This window comes from Serpula lacrymans (genome assembly GCF_000218685.1).
Source record: "Serpula lacrymans var. lacrymans S7.9 unplaced genomic scaffold SERLAscaffold_11, whole genome shotgun sequence".
Lineage (NCBI taxonomy): Eukaryota > Fungi > Basidiomycota > Agaricomycetes > Boletales > Serpulaceae > Serpula > Serpula lacrymans.
The window spans coordinates 816300-832297 of record NW_006763300.1 but is presented as its reverse complement, the minus strand read 5'-3'; the positions used below and the strand labels follow the sequence as shown (position 1 = coordinate 832297).

General features: G+C 46.0%; 4 protein-coding genes across 4 annotated transcripts; 1 reads left to right on the top strand and 3 right to left on the bottom strand.

Moving 5' to 3' along the window:
- Window positions 1–5649: 5649 nt before the first annotated feature.
- SERLADRAFT_474425 (uncharacterized protein) lies at window positions 5650–7978 on the bottom strand (the record flags this gene model as incomplete). Its single annotated transcript, XM_007321415.1, has 4 exons — window positions 5650–6541; window positions 6593–7285; window positions 7342–7569; window positions 7634–7978. The coding sequence occupies 4 exons, from the start codon at window positions 7859–7861 to the stop codon at window positions 6074–6076; spliced, it is 1617 nt and encodes a 538-aa protein (XP_007321477.1).
- A 165-nt stretch (window positions 7979–8143) lies between these two features.
- Window positions 8144–9650, bottom strand: SERLADRAFT_474423 (uncharacterized protein; the record flags this gene model as incomplete). Its single annotated transcript, XM_007321414.1, has 3 exons — window positions 8144–8616; window positions 8676–9271; window positions 9335–9650. One exon carries the CDS (start codon window positions 9201–9203, stop codon window positions 8829–8831), a length of 375 nt encoding a protein of 124 aa, XP_007321476.1.
- Window positions 9651–9688: 38 nt separating this feature from the next.
- SERLADRAFT_474416 (uncharacterized protein) lies at window positions 9689–10898 on the bottom strand (the record flags this gene model as incomplete). Its single annotated transcript, XM_007321413.1, has 8 exons — window positions 9689–9944; window positions 10006–10065; window positions 10118–10181; window positions 10235–10378; window positions 10446–10514; window positions 10565–10585; window positions 10636–10663; window positions 10718–10898. 8 exons carry the CDS (start codon window positions 10813–10815, stop codon window positions 9889–9891), a joined length of 540 nt encoding a protein of 179 aa, XP_007321475.1.
- Window positions 10899–11127: 229 nt separating this feature from the next.
- On the top strand, window positions 11128–15943 carry SERLADRAFT_451705 (uncharacterized protein; the record flags this gene model as incomplete). The annotated part of the gene is made up of 8 exons (XM_007321412.1): window positions 11128–11132; window positions 11235–11503; window positions 11559–11729; window positions 11789–11852; window positions 11910–12449; window positions 12517–12862; window positions 12952–15318; window positions 15374–15943. The coding sequence occupies 8 exons, from the start codon at window positions 11128–11130 to the stop codon at window positions 15641–15643; spliced, it is 4032 nt and encodes a 1343-aa protein (XP_007321474.1).
- Window positions 15944–15998: the final 55 nt, after the last annotated feature.

Here is a 15998-nt window from a genome sequence, read left to right as displayed (position 1 = left end):
ACAGTTTCATCAAGGGTAACATGATGGTCCTTAAGCACAATCTTGATGACGAGGCTGACATTCAAAACATGAAACAAGAAAACCTCGAGTTGATAAACATCACTCTGCAAGTGTGAGTAGCAGTATGACTGTGCTAGATAAATGACTAACCATCACTTCTGATCAGTCTCTTCAGGTCTCACACATTATTTTTCACGTGCCTTGACTAAGCTCTGTGTACTATATATGTTGTTTCCAGTGTGCGTCCAGTAGCAAACTTTCCTTGTATACCCAATATTTTTTGTTGCAATGAACATCACTACAACTCATAAAGATGGTGACTCTGATCCTGCTATAGGAAGAATTTGTATTTGGATGAAAAAGGAACTACCCGTAATTCAATGTCTCAATTTATTGTGATAAACTCATGAAATTATCGTTTAGAAGAGCATGGCATATGTCAAAAGACTGTTGTACAGCTCCCAAAGTCCTTGTCCTGTCTTGGTCAATGTGCCTCTGTTGAAGAATTGCAACTTTAACATCAACGTCAAGAAGCTTACACTACGTCAATGGATATTCCTTGAAGGCGACATCTCTGTTGATTCATCTGACCTACAGCTATTCACATTGCGTCACCATCCTATGCTACCTGACTCTTATTGGAAAGCTTGTTTGTTGCTGTCTCGTCACTTAGGCCAATCATTGTCAAAAATGATCTGCTTCACTTGCTTGGAAACGAGCACAGTATTGATTTCACTTTTTGCGGTAATATTCTCATCCTTCAACTATCATGAACAACGCCAGTGAGTGGATTTGAAATGAGAGCTGGGGATGTAAATCTTGTTACTTCTGTATTAATGTGATTAGTCTGTCTCCTTAAACACACCACAGCTAACACACTCAGCGCTATTGTGTCCAACATCATTAAATAGTGAATCACCTTTAATTCCAAAGATTTTGTTGATGCAAGGACCATCAGTTGTGCATTGATAAGTTATGTCGTTTTTTATATCTGGTGACATCACTGATTTTATGATGTAGCTGTATTGTGATGGCTTCTGTATAATATTATTTTGGGGCACCTCTTTAACTGTATATGTAACATCTGTTCATCATATATATATTTGATTTGTTTATGAGCATGTGCGAGACTTTGATGCTGCCCAAACTCATAATGTCTGATCAAAAGACTGCAATTATAATGAGCTTGTGTCAAAGCCATATTTTTTCTGACTTGCATTTGTATTTGTTTAAGTATTTGGAAACTTTATCCATAGTGTTAGAAAACCTGCCCTTGAGGACTCTTGTATTCCAATCCCACTGGGATCCTGGCTGTGGCTGGAGGAGGTCAGGCCCTTTAGTGTGCATGCAAATTAATGCTTGCTGGAAGTGAAATAGCACACTGTGCTGCAAGTTCTGTAAACAGCAATGTCCAGCTGGAAGGAATGGATGGCTTGGGGGTCTGAGAACTCATGGTGTTGATGTAGACAACAAAAATATATGTGGGGTTGTCTATAATAAATTCTTGGCCCAGAATGGGACAGGTATGGCAAAATAAATCCTGCCCTCAAGAAATTTGACGGAGGTCGGTCCGGTTGTGGCATGAGAATGTTAGCATAATTGTACATCGCTCTCGGGTCGTCTGCTTCGTAGCCATTTCTCTACCAACTGTCATCATGATTTCCCGTTGCGCTGTGTCTTCCTCGTCGGCGGCGTCTTTTCAAGTGGGCATGCGAGAATTATATGAGCACCAATAGAAATGTGTGTTGAAGTGGCAGCTGATTCTTTGCGAACAGTATCTGTCGAAGATGGGTTTTGCCTGGCCCCTAATATTCTGACTGTGAATAATGCTGGTGCATGGTTCTCTTTTTTGTCTTTGCGTGACTGATTTAATGTTTAACTCTTCGTTGTTGTGATTTGCTATTTGTGATAAGAATCTGTTCCTTATGTGTCTTCTAATGAACTCACGGCAGGGGATGGTACTTCTTTTATGTCTAGTGAATGTTTGCGCAAGAGATTTGACTTCTATTCTATGTACAAGAAAATAATTGATTTGAGACGCATGTATCCACAAGGGAATTATCTTGTAGTTAGTACTGCGTCTTTGTGCGCTCTTGTTGAAGATTTTGAGTTCTTTTCTATTGCTAATTTACGTTCAATTGCAGAGGCTCATGGTATTGCTATTGGATTGTGTTATAAGAAGCTATGGATTTGTGATTGCCTGCATACACATGTGTGTAACCATTATTGCTCATGTTTATTATACTTGTTTAAGCATGTTCGTCATCAGAGAATTTTATCTGGCAAGAGCATTTTGCCTCCTCCTTTTGATGATGTAGCGGATGTCAGAAACACGCTTCATCACAGGTGTGAGAGACAGACAGCAAGAAGGAACACTGAACCTCCAGCGGTTTCGGTTAGCATGGAATCACCTGTCAAATTGCCTGTTAAATTTCCTGTGAAGCGTACTATGTCTGAGAAGAAGGCATTAGTAGAGGAATGGCAAGATTGTATGAGTGTAAGGTCACTTAGTCAAGGTACTTGCGCTGTTTGTGCACAGACATTTGGTGTTTGTGAGCTTCATTAAGTGGTGTTGTCTTCGTTCTCATTGTTACTGTTACAAAACCCTTATTTACCTTCATATACGTTGCCCAAGGATTACAATTTTGCGTTATATGATCATGCATTGTTGAGTACGTCAGGTATGACATCTAGATAGGTGTTGGGAGATTTAGTTATGTGTAAATTGGAACACACTATAGAGAAAGATGATGAGGGAGTGGTTACCCCTTAGAATGCAGAGAGTTAGTTGGTATACAACAGGAGGACTCGCTGAGGAGTCTCCTGGATCTATTGGGGTATATATACTACTACAGGTTTTGTTTGTACATGTGTACTATACAGTTGATAGAGACAGTGGCTGATGATGTCATGGGGCCTAGCCCGCTGTCATGCACCAAAGTTGATTGGTAGCATGGACAGGTGTCAATAATGAAGCGAATATTCAAAAAGACTCGCCTTTGCGCCACACAGGCACAGTGCCATGTGGAATAGTAATTAATATTGCCCTTTTTGAACTTGTGGCTGATCAGCACCACCTCTATTAGGCAATCCAGTCACGCTCACCTTTGCTTTTCCATCCGGTACTTTCCGCATTTCGGCATTTCGGCAAATTTTTGCGTTGCCACTGGCTACACATTGCATTGCGCCCTCGCTTTTGTCGTTTCCCTTACTCCCCTTCCTTTGCCTAGCCCCACCATGGGCCCCTTCCTCTCCTTTTTATTCTCACCTGACAGTCGTTTCTGGATCCCCATTCTAATCCACTTGTTTGTCACCTCCACCCTCCTCCTCCTCATCTTATTTGCACCCCCACCATTTCTGATGTCACCACTTCCTATCCGCTTCCGTCGCCAATCCGTTGACTACCACGTGCCACTGCTGATATCAGCAAAGCCCCGGCGGCCGGTCCAAATAGGGCAACAGGTCCATCTTCATGACGTCGATCTGCCATCATATACCATCAAAACATCGGTCGCTCGTCTTGCCTAGTTGGAGCGTGGGTGGGTAATTTTTGAGCTGGAGAAGGTTCATCCCCTTGCGTCGCCCATGTTAATCGCTGTCCCATTCACTTGGGTACACTTATCTTTTGTCCATCGTCTTCGCTACAACTACACCTACCACACGCTGCCTGGGACTCACTTGTTCCAAATTGGACTACTCCTCTCCCTCCCTCGTTTGATCAGGTGGTCCAACACAACCAGTCCATTGGTAAGGCCATGGAACTGTCGGATTTGGACTAGGTGGTGGACCGGTGGCTCCAGTTTCTTTTTTTTCAGCAGAACATTCATTTACAGTGCGATTATTTTTGATTTTTGAATCATTTTTATGGACACATATTTTTTTAGAATGCCTGACTGACAATAAAGGAACTGTGTTGATACTGATAGTGTTTTGCCTTGCCCTTTTTTTTACTGCATCTTCCCATGACATCCTGATTTTCCTGCTCTCTTTTTGCTATTGGACTTTACTTTATGGCTGTACAAACCTGTGACATTACTCACAGCATTCATTGTTCTATCTCTTTCTTTTCCTTTTTTTGACAATCTTATCCTGTACTACCTACGCAGGATTCGTCAGTATACATTCCTTCCTTCATGTTCTTTCTCATTCTTTTTGCACAGCTATACTGTGCATAGCCTACTTTTCTTTTACTATATAAACCCCTGTATTTTACCTTGTAAAAAAAAAACAAGAACTCCAATCCAGACTTCTTCTCTACTCTCAAGTTCACTACTCTGTTACTTGTGATCCAGTGTGGTCACAACACTTCCCACTTTTGAAGTCATTGTCATCCCTTTCGATTAGAGTCCTTCTGAGCACTACAGTTTGTGCGTCAGGAGCCTGCTATCACTGGGAACCTCGTCATATTGTCGTTCTCAAACCTACCTTGTGCTACGATTAGCAAGGTAGTGCTCGTCTATACTCATCACAAAGCCCCTATCCTTCTATAAATTCAACTATCCCTCCTCCTCAAAACCCACACTCATACACCTCTGGGTTTTACTTTGAAGGATCTTTATATGTACCACCCCACGAACAACCAGACCACTCCACTGTTCTAGGAGGCAAAGCCCATAAACAAGTTCCGTGGAATCTGGGAGGATTGTGTGTTAGTTTGTTTTTGTGTGTGGTTTTCTAACAACAGTTCTCATCATCGACACCGCATGGCCAGCTCCACTGTGTGAGAGAGTTGTGTCTAAAAATAAGAAGAAAGGCAACGCGGCGCGAGAAAGGGAAATGCCACATGGCACCCTGTGTAAAGGCTAAAGTACAAGGTTAAGGCGGAGAATAAAAGTAAAGGGAAAGTCCGAAAATGTGTTATTGTAACAGGCACTATCAGTTGTTGAACATGATTTTGAGTGTGGTGCACCTGAACTTTCTGAAATTGAGATTGCAGTACCTTAGTAGAGTGTTACTTTCTCAAAAATCACACACATGGAAGGAGCTCACTCAATAATTCAGGATTTTGTGCTAGGAAAGTTGGAGTAAGTGGTAAGAATACATAAAACTGCTATGGGTTAAGTTGTTGAGGAAAAATGACAGTGGAATGTATGTTTTCAGAAATGTCCAAATATCCCCCCCATCCAAACTGACAGTAAAATAAACAACAGTATGGAGGAAGGGTTATCTGTTGCATCAATTTGGACACCTGTCTGCATTCTGATGTGCACACAGTTTGCCGGAAAAACAAAATAATGCCAATTAGTAATTAGTAAATAAAGAGCTCCATGATGTGACAAACTTTTACTGTGACAAATACAGTATGCAACTTGACCAAAAATACATTGATTTCACCATCACTTTAAACTGTGATCTGTCCTGGTCTTAATACTGTATGCACAACAATGCAGTAGTGTTGCACACAAAAATTCTGGTTATAAAATGTTTCCTGAAGACAAATTGCCCACTAAGAAGACCTAGACCTTGATTGGGAGATGTCAGATTATAGTTCATAATAATGGTGTGAAACTTTGTACTAGCCTAAGGAAAATGGGTGTTTTTTTGGTAACATCATGTTGTCTTCTATCAGTGTCAGTAAACAAACCTGTATATGAAGTTGGCACAACAGTTTTCATGCACAAAGTTTTAGCATTGCCTTAAGATTTGTTTGTGTTTACCCCAGAGCCGGGGATTGGCGCCAGGCGCAGCTACGATTATGAAGGTAGTAAACGCTAATGTGACTGAAGAAATGCATAGATTTATCTGAATCAAAATCAGAGGTTATGATATAAAACTGAAACGAGGAGAATCCGGGGAGAAAACACAATGATTGATAGAGAGCGATTTTCTTGCACAGCAGAACTGAGACAAAGGGTCAGAAAAGTTGATGGGAAAGGTGAACAACGGATCAGAAAAGTGGCTTCGCGGTATACAAGAATTTAAGTTTAAGCAACCAGAGGCAAACAAAAGAAAGGTAGAAAAAACCCCGACAGTGTTAAATTGTAAGAGCTGAACAGAAACCACTGTTCAATCCGCAAAACCGTCCATAAACTTGTCTTGGTTGGGTGCCCTTACATACTCCGATATCATTTATCTATATTTCCAAAGGCTCGTGGGACCGAGCTTCCAAACCGTTACCTCTGCCCTGATTGTCGGTAGTGGCAAGTCTCCTGGTCCCGAAGCCGCCTACTCCAGGGCCTCGAGGCTGCCGAACAACGCCGCTGCCAGGCCCATCATTTAAGCTACCGTTCATGGATCCGGTTACACTGGACGGCAGACTGGGAACAGGCGGTATAGCCCCACCACCGAACCCACCGTTGCCAAACAAGGAACCAAACCCACCCGGAGAACGGCGAGAAGGAGAGGCAATGGTGGCGTATCCTTCACGGATGTTCCCGTTAGAGGCGCGTGTAGCAAGGCGCGGCGCCTGAGTGTGGAGTGTTTTCATGTCGGGCATGGATTTCTTCATGCGGAGAGAAGTAGCAAGCTGTGACTGTGATCCTGGCGGTGACAAGTAGGCAGAGGGAGCACGGGAAAGCGTCGCGGGTTGAGCTCGTTGAGTCTAGAAGCAGACCTGAGATTTACTTCCACATACAAAATGTGTACCACTTACCCTATTCGGGTCGATGCGAGTAACAACTGCGTACCTATCTTCACCTTCTCCAACAGAGTAGTGATACACGCCCAACTTTTGGGCAATTAAGTGGACAGTCCTCCTTTGCTTGGGAGTGAGTGTCCTTGAAAAAGCGAGTTCATCTCGCATGCGATCATCCCTGAACAGCAAAACACGAGAATAGATCTCCAAAGTAGACGGATCATTCAAGTCCAGTTCCGCTGAAGCAGTCGCTTTGTCCGAAGGGTTCGGTGTAGGAGGAGCAACCGGAGGAGATGAGACTGGATTATATGGCTGAGAGGAGGGAAGAGGAGGGACCGGCGGAGGAGAATACTGCTGTTGATGATATGAAGACGTGGAGAAGGAGCGTTGAGGGGTGAAGTTAGGTGTAATCACAGGCCCGAAGTCGTCATATTGCCCTTGAGTTGCCGCCTGCTGTTCTTTTTCAAGCTGCATGGAGCGCATCCGACGAATAGCCTTTTCTCTTTCGATACGCTCCTTTTCACCAGCTTGCAGTACCTTTTTGTATTCAACGCGCAGTTTACGGCCCTGAACGTCGAAGCCATTCAAGGCAGCTACGACTGCGTCTGCGTCGATAGACTGGCGGAAATTGGCGAAGGCCAACCCACGGAAGGAGCCTTGTTGATCGAGATGATAATTGAATGCGTAAGGTGTAGGGATGGACAAAGAGGCCTAAACAGGGTGGCAATGAGTATTCATCGAAAGACTGAGTGAAGAGCTGGACGTACAATTATATCAAGGAGTGTTTCACGCTTAACATTGAAAGGAATGTTCTTGATAACTATGGCGGTGGGTATTATCTCATCATCGGCGTTTTGACTAGGCGTGGAAGGCGCGATAGGAGGTGCATTGAGATGAGCCATAGGGGGGGAACCACCAGCAGAAGAAAAATCAGAAGTATTGTTCGGCGAAAGCGACCGATTTTCGAGGATTGTGTTAGTATTGTCGAGCCATTGCTATTGAGAGGGAATAAACGTGAGATCTCGTGGAAAAAAGAGGAGAAAAATGGACAACACGTACGGTGGGAAGGCCACCGCGAAGAGGCTTGTTCTTGAGAGGCGAGGGAGTCATGCCAAGAGGGTTGTACTGGGACTGACTGGAGAGAGGGGGAGACGTTTGGAAGTGATACTGGGACCTGCCGTTGCCGCTGCCATTGCCTTCATAATCGTAAGTATCGTGAAGACGTTGCTGAGATGGCTGAGAGGAAAGCGACAGAGAAGAGATATCGGGAGTAGGGGAGCTTGTCATGATGGATCTTAAGAACTATTGACCTTGGATTTAGCCTTAAAAACCACTCGTAAAAGGACTGGAAAAAAAGACAGGGCAAAGAGAAACCTTGAAGCGTATAAGAAGAAGACCGTTGATGACCTCCCAAATAGGACACAGGGTGGCAAATTTGCTGGCCTGCATGCTGTTCCACGCCACAGCTAACCACTTGGCTAACTATTTATTTTCTTAAATACGGCGATCATTCATTCCCCCTGTCGCTGGTCCATTGTCTCATCATTCCTATCCCATCATTCAACCAGTCTCAGGCAAACCCAAATCCATTGTTCGCATTGCTGTGATCTGCCTGTATCGTTACCAGGGCTGTAGTGATAAACCACCACGTTCCTCAATCTTTCTCTCACATTGCTTATTCACTGCCGCAATTTTTCGAGCTCAGGTACCGAGCGGATTGAATCACGGCGGTTCCGTACTCGTTGCTGCCCGTATTCTGCAATGGCAGCAGCAGTTGAGACTCGACATCGAATCAAAGCACTCGGTCGTACGGACATAACGCAACTCTAGTGCTGATCCCACACGGCTTTTGGACGAGGACCGGGCCCGCTTTGCGCGCCGCTGATAATCATTCCCTTTTCGATAAGCACTTTCTCGGTCGATAGCGCTCTCTGAGCGGACTGTCCCAAGGCATTCTTCTCAATCACGGCCGCCAGCGCTTGGAATAAAGCAACGTAAATAGCCATAAATTTGCATTTCGCAAACTAATACAATGTTCATACCTGTGTATCAAGTAGTGAGCGTTGAAAATAAGAGCACAAAGCAAATGTATGGTATTTACAGAAGGTGCCCGGACCTAGAGGGACTTGATAATGTCCCGTTGCCAACGAAGAATTACATGGCACTATCGCCAAAATCTCGAATGAACCCTACCCATTTGAAAACAAGGACAATGGAGAACCAGCCCCATGGTATAAACGTCTACCCTTCCTACTCAAGCACCGACCACTACCGGCATAGGCATCTTTAGAATACTGTCGATATCGACGCGCAACTCTATGCTTCTGTGATGGTCCCAGGGGCCTCGGACTCTAGACCCAGAAGCTGGCGATGAGCCCAACACGGGACTCGAACTATTGCTACTTGGAGCACTTGAGAAGTTGATATCAAGAGGTGGCAGCTGCGAGTATGTCGCAGCGCTTTCACCAGGTATGCGAGGACGCGGTGTGGGCGAAGGACCACGGGGAAGATACGCTACAGGTTGAAAGACTGGGCGCGGAACGGAAGGAAGGGTGTGTCTGGGCTGACTGCGAGGTGGGAGAGGGCCCTGGACGAGGCGAAGAGCAGTGGGAGGGGAGCGACGAGGCATTTCGATGATAGTTATAAGGTGATTGCGGGCTGGAAGGAGTGGAAGGTTTTTCTGCTTTATCCCGCGAACTATAGGCGAAGAAAGAATAAAAAGGTTATCGAGGTGCTTGAACAGAACTTGACGCAACGCACCAGATTATAAATGCAAGTGATAAGCAAAGCAACCGGTGTTTTGATAAAGGCACGAGCAAAGTCTTTTGAAGATATAACCGGCGATACAGACACAACAAGTCTGTACGCTTAGAAGAAAAGGAACGCAGCAGAAAACAAAGGAGAGGGGAGCACAGCTGCCTGAGTTGATGCAAGGGTTTGCACAAAGTATATAAAGACAATGGTGGTAGCAAGAAACGACGCTCGTCGCATTCAGCCCCGATCGTTGCGAAGGTAGTAATCTTTTGACACTATCCTGTTAAGTCATGTGAAAATATGAAAAATCATCACTCCGGCGCCCAACACTTTTTTTCTCTCATAATGAACGCACAATGGTTAATGAAAACAATGCAGTAAAAATTTGCGCTGAATGTATTTCATCTTTTTTTTTTTGATTCTGTGTAAAAGGCAACAACCTGAGGTACCAGTATGATTCACGATAATCGAAAAAAAAATTGCGAGAACATTGCGAAACTTCAAGAACGACAACCTAATTATAACCGGGTAAAACACCATGCTATCAATACAAAAAAATGCTATGCTGAGTCGTCGTTCAACGGGCGGTAATGCTTCATCAGCTGATCTTTAAAGGCTGAGAAAATATGCCAGGCCATCAGTGATTTGCTGACAACACTGCAATAAGTAGTTCATACCATCTGGAGACTTCCATAAACCTGCTGCATCAGCATTGAGCGGTGACTGATTGTTCGGTTCTGGATGACGCCGATGAAGATTCAAGCTATGAGATCAAAGCTATTTACTGACCTCCAAGCAATGACTGCAGAGATATCAGAATCGTCTGTACACTGTAAACAGCTGACCATTTATCCTGATAGAAAATAAGATAAGTATGGAAAATAAGCTAGTAAAAATAATGCACACCTGTAATATATCTAGACAAATTGCGCCACTCGTGATGTCGACGTTTGGATGATAACAGGGGGTATCAAATTTGATGGAAGGCGCTACGTAGGGGTAATTTGGTGGAAACGATATAGCGATTCGGAATGCCAGCCCAGCGTAGATCTTGTAGGATGTTAATTAAATACTGTAGAACAATTTTCTTTTATATAAAAAGGTGGGTTCAACTGACAGTTCCAGCAGGGCCCTCTATCGTCCCGATCCATTCGAATAGATTAGCATCGCTTTTTGGAAATGCGGACTAAACGATTGTGATGAGACAAAGCTTGCGATCAAATAAAACCCACTCACAATGCCAGGAGAAGAGGACATCTGTACAATAAATGAGCATAGCAAAAATATCGGCGAGCAGATGTCCGTACCATCAAAGTCATGAGTTCGTTGCTGAGACTATTTACAATAGAGAGTCAGCGGGATAGTGAATCTCGAGGAACTTGAGCTGACCGTTTTGTTACACTGCCAGCACCCTCGCTGGATGGACCTGAAGTTGCAGGCTTTGTGGAAGCTCTAGGAGGAGCGAGAGAAGAGGTAACTTGTTCCATGGGTGTAGAAAGATGCTGGACAAATGAAGTACAAGATGATGGCACACAAGGGAAACAGGTGTTTGTGTGTAATTTACTGTGACACTGTAAAAAGAACTGAACCGTCGAAAAATGGAGACGCGCTGGTCACGTGCACTGGTGTTCTTTCTTTGGATAAGTCAATTATTGATAAAATATTATTTCATTGGTAGCATGATACCGTCGCACTTATCGGTCCAAATAATTACTTTTACCCCAAGCTCTACCCCATACTTTGCACAAAAAACAGCTTTTATTCGTCGGAGGTTGCTTTGGGAAGTCGGCGGCAGGGAGATGCCGTGCGCCGTGGCCGGCCGGGTCGGCAGTCAGGCGTGGGTAGACCACAGAACAGGTTACGCAGCTCAGAGTAGATCCCCTTCACCGTACAACACAATGTCGAGCACCTTTGCGCCTTCACCCGCAGAGCTCGCGCTCGTTAATCAGATATTCACCCAGTTCGATACCCAGAAAGTAGGTATTCTCACTGGCGATGTCGCCGTAAAGGTGTTCGATGGCGCAAAGCTACCTCCAACCGTGCTCGGGGAAATATGGGGCATAGCGGACGATGAAAACAACGGCTTTTTGACGAAGAAGGGCGTAGCCGTCGCTGCTCGTCTCATAGGATGGGCGCAGAAAGGCGAAAAAGTTTCCAAAGCACTCATCACTAAACGTGAGATGAATCTTTTTGACCGTCATACGCTGTGTTCAACGTCATCATCCATTAGCTGGCCCACTGGCTACCATTCAAGGAATTCAGACGTCGTTAGCTCCACAGAGCACTGGGATGTCTTCGCCTAAATCTCCTCCGCCTGGTCTTCCAATATTGACCCCACAAGATAAAGCCAAATTTAACAGAATATTCCAAAGTTCTGGCCCGGTCAATGGCCTTTTGAGTGGTGCGATACCAACGCAGCCCAATACTGAGTTATTCTGATCCATTTACTCATGCACACAGGCGACAAAGCCCGCGACGTGTTCGTCAAATCCAACTTACATGTGGACAAGTTGTCCCAAATATGGTTCGTGATCATCCCCGCGTTTTGATACTTCGATTCGTTTACATCTTTTCTTTACAGGGGCCTCGCTGATACTCAGGATCGTGGCTCGCTTGATGTCACCGACTTCACTATTGCAATGTACCTAATTCAAGCTTCTATGTCAGGCCAGCTATCTTTTGTCCCAAGCTCGCTTCCACCTGGACTGTATGAACAAGCTGGTGGAAGGGCTTCGAATGGTGTGGCATCTCATGCAACAGGTGGCAGTGGATCCTTCCATAGCCCTGTTTCCAGCGCGTTTTCGCATGTTTCAAGGCATGCTACAGGTCAGATCCAACCGCTGCAGGCACAATCTACCGGCCAAGCAAACCTTTCAGGGTTTGCTCCTACTGTTCCAGCGAGACGACCCGTTGGGCATGGTCCTGGTCCTACTATACCAGCCTTCCCGTCGGTCCAAACTCAGAGCGCTGTCCAGTGGGACGTTACGCCATCTGAGAAAGCTAGCTCAGATAGGTTCTTTGACACTTTGGACACTACGAAAAGAGGATACATTGAAGGCGACGTTGCTGTTCCTTTCATGCTCCAGTCGAAGCTGCCTGAAGACATTTTAGCACAAGTCTGGTAAGTTTCGGGGTAAAACCTAAAGTCTCCTTTCGGGCTCATCTTTATTGTGCAATGTCAAATTCAGGGACCTCGCGGATATCAACAACGATGGCCGTCTCACTCGTGATGGTTTTGCAGTAGCCATGCATCTTATTCAAGGGAAGCTTGCAGGAAAAGAAGTCCCCAACGTACTTCCTCCGACGCTAGTGCCCCCGTCTATGCGTTTAAACGGTACACCATTTGCTGCTCCCCCAAAGCCTCAGGAACCACTGAGAGACCTGTTATGGGACGACTCACCTCCGACATCTGCTGTAAATACAACTTCACAAAACGACTTACAGTCCCAGCTATCAGGAAACCACGCTCCTTTCAATACCATGCCGACTTCACCTCGACACCCACAACCGACTCGATCTCTGGATCCATTTGAGGTACCAGTAACAAACACTTCTTGTGAGTTTAATGTAACATATATTCTGTTAGCGTACTTACGAAAGAGTCATTCACAGCTTTGCATAAGGATCTGCTTGGAGATGATGAGGACACCAGTACAACAACACAGCTGCATGACAAATCGGCCGAAATTGGCAACGTCCAAAACCAGTTCAGTTCGACCAACCGCTCACTGCAAACAGCTAAAGCTGAGCGCGAAACCTTGGAAAGCACACTTGCTAATCAAGCTGCACAACTTTCCGCTCTACAAACTCAGCTTGCATCAGCTAAAGCAGCGTATGATACTGAAACTACATTATTGGGTTCTCTTCGTGAGCGGTTCAACACTCAAACTGCAGACATGCAGAGGGTACGGGAGGAGCTCATTCGAGCTGAGAGTGATCTCAGTGCCATACGCGAAGAGAAATCGGAAATCGAAGGATCTGTCCTTCGTGACAAGGAAGAAGTACGGGACTTGAACCGCTCTATGATTGAAGCAGGGACGCAGATCGAAGGCCTCAAGGCTGAAATAGAGAAAGCGAAAAAAGACGCCAAGCAGCAAAAGGGCTTGTTGGCGATTGCCAAGAAACAGCTTGCCACCAAGGAAGCGGAGAGGCTTAAAGTGGAGAAAGAACTTCAGGACGCACGAGACGATTTGACGACCACTACGAAAGAAAGGGAGGAATCAGAAATTGGGCTGCAGAGGATGGCTTCAATACCGTCCATCGTCCCTGAGAGAGCCAAGTCTCCAGTCGACTCTTTGCGTTTTGCCGCTGCTCAGCCTCTACCTGTTACACCCGATGTCACTGGCCCAATGAGCCCCGCCTCGGGGCGAAGCAACAACCCGTTCGACAGATTGGCCATGTCTTCAGGATCGTCTACTCCTAATCCCCAAGCGCAGTCTCCTTTCCTTCCCTTCACCAACTCAACGATGCCCACGCCCCCTGGACTCTCGGCTGTGCCAGTTTCTCAACCAACTCAGGATGATCCATTCGGTTTTTCGGAAGCATTTGACACAGAAGACGAGACCGAGAGGAAGTCAGAACTCGATACAGTCGATTTTGAGGCTGCGACTCCTCGTCCGGCTGATTCGATACCCCATGGAATTTACAGTGATGTTGTAGCCTCACCTACCAGTGATAGCGATTTCTTTACCACGCCGCCTACTACCGCAGATAATCACCAGCCCGAGGGAGATATATCCCACATATCTTCTATTGATAGCGCTGCGGTGCACTTCCCAGCCATCGACGAAATCACGAGTGATGTTCCGGGGAATGTTGGAGAGGAACGTCAGACTGGAGAGACTGACCTTGGGCCTTCAATCCAAGAGCTTGATGTTGATGAAACAGACAGCGATAGCGATAGCGACAGTGATGAAGATGAGGATAATCGTCCTTTAGGTGTAATCAAAGCTGAGGAATCTCAGAAGGCTAGCGAAGCGATCGTGGATTCATCTCTTTCGAGTGTGCCAAGTGGTATTTCCTTCGATGACGCCTTTGGCGATCCAAGTATCTCGGCTGTGCCAACCTCCGCTCCAACCGCAGATGCCGTTCCCCCATTCCATAATGGTTCATCAGCCCCTGCTGCTGAATTAGACGCATTTGGTGCTCCAGTGAACAAATTGCCAAGCCCATTTGAAGTGCCAGCCAACGGCGCCTCGATCTCTTCCGACGTACCGACAAGTGCGCCGAGCGACTTCACGTTGGCTTCCAGCACTAGCGGATTGAACGCTTTTGACGAAGCTATGGGCAAAATATCTTCTGGTGACGAATCCGGTCAGGATGCTTCTAATTTCCCATTCACGGCTCAGTTCGAGGATAACTTCGACTTTGCATCTGCATCTGCTACCACTTCAAACTTCCCGCCGCCACCTTCGGCTACAAATGGAGCTCCCGCTTCTTTCCTCAAACCTATCGTCCCTGGCAAGGAAACTTCCCCTTCCTTTGCGCAACCTACAAGCAATGCAGTATCAGCGGCACCTCCTGCGCAAAATTCCAACCTACCCGCTTTTGATAATGCCTTCTCTAATGGTTTGTGGAACAGTCAGGTTCCTGCTACGTCCCAACCTGAGAAAAACGCGGCTGAGAATGCACCTGTACAGTCTGATGTAGGGGGTATCTCATTTGACGAGGTCTTTGGGGGGTTTGATGCTTCCCAGTCGCTGAAGCTGGATAACTCGTTCTCATCCAGGTCTTCTAACATATTCACCTCGGCACCGTCCCATGCGCCCTCTGAACCAGTCAAACCATTCCCAACCGTGTCGCCGCCGACGTCTCCTAGAGGCCCCACTTCTCCACGAGTTACTTCGATACGCTCGAGTTCGCCTATACCTCGATCTGGGTCGCCTCCTCCCCGCGTCTCTTCCCCTAAGCAGCGACCTTCAACGTCTTCCTCTAACAAAGAAGTCGTCCAGGAAAAGCCAGTTCCACCCCCTCGACACTCGAAACTTAGCGTGAGTGATGCAAATATCTTGTTTAGTGTTTATATTAACTGGTGATATCATTCAGATTCGCCTTCCGTTCGGGAAGAAAAAGAAACAGGACTCGGTTCCTGCCCCTGTCCCTGCCCCTCCTATTCCATCAGCACAGCGCCCTATGCAGCACCTCGCACTCGTAGAGGAGCCAACGGGGACTGTGACGCCCGCAGTCGAAGATGATGTTGAACCCGTGAAACAACTTTCCGCAATGGGCTTCAGTCGAAACCAAACCGTCGCCGCTCTCGAAGCACACGGCTACGACGTGCAGAGAGCGCTGAATAGCTTGCTTGGTGCGCCTTAAATGGTGTACGGGTATCGTAACCTTTTCTTGTCGTTCTCTATCTCTTAATCTTCCTTTTTGATACTGTCACTCTGATTCCCTAACTGACCGTGGACACGGCGGAGCCTCCTGGTACACACTCATTCTACTATTCTCTATTACGAAAGTCCTTCTATGCAGTTATAATTCCGATCTACTGTAAACCTGTGACTGGGTACATCAGACTCGCCTGGTTGAATTCACAGCACCTTTATGCAATTCCTGAAAATTGTGTCTGGTGTCGCATAGACCACGTAAGTATGGATGCGTAGATTCGGTAAGGGCCACTGTCGCGTTTTCCAGTATCATTGCACTGCTATCTCTTCCACAATGACAA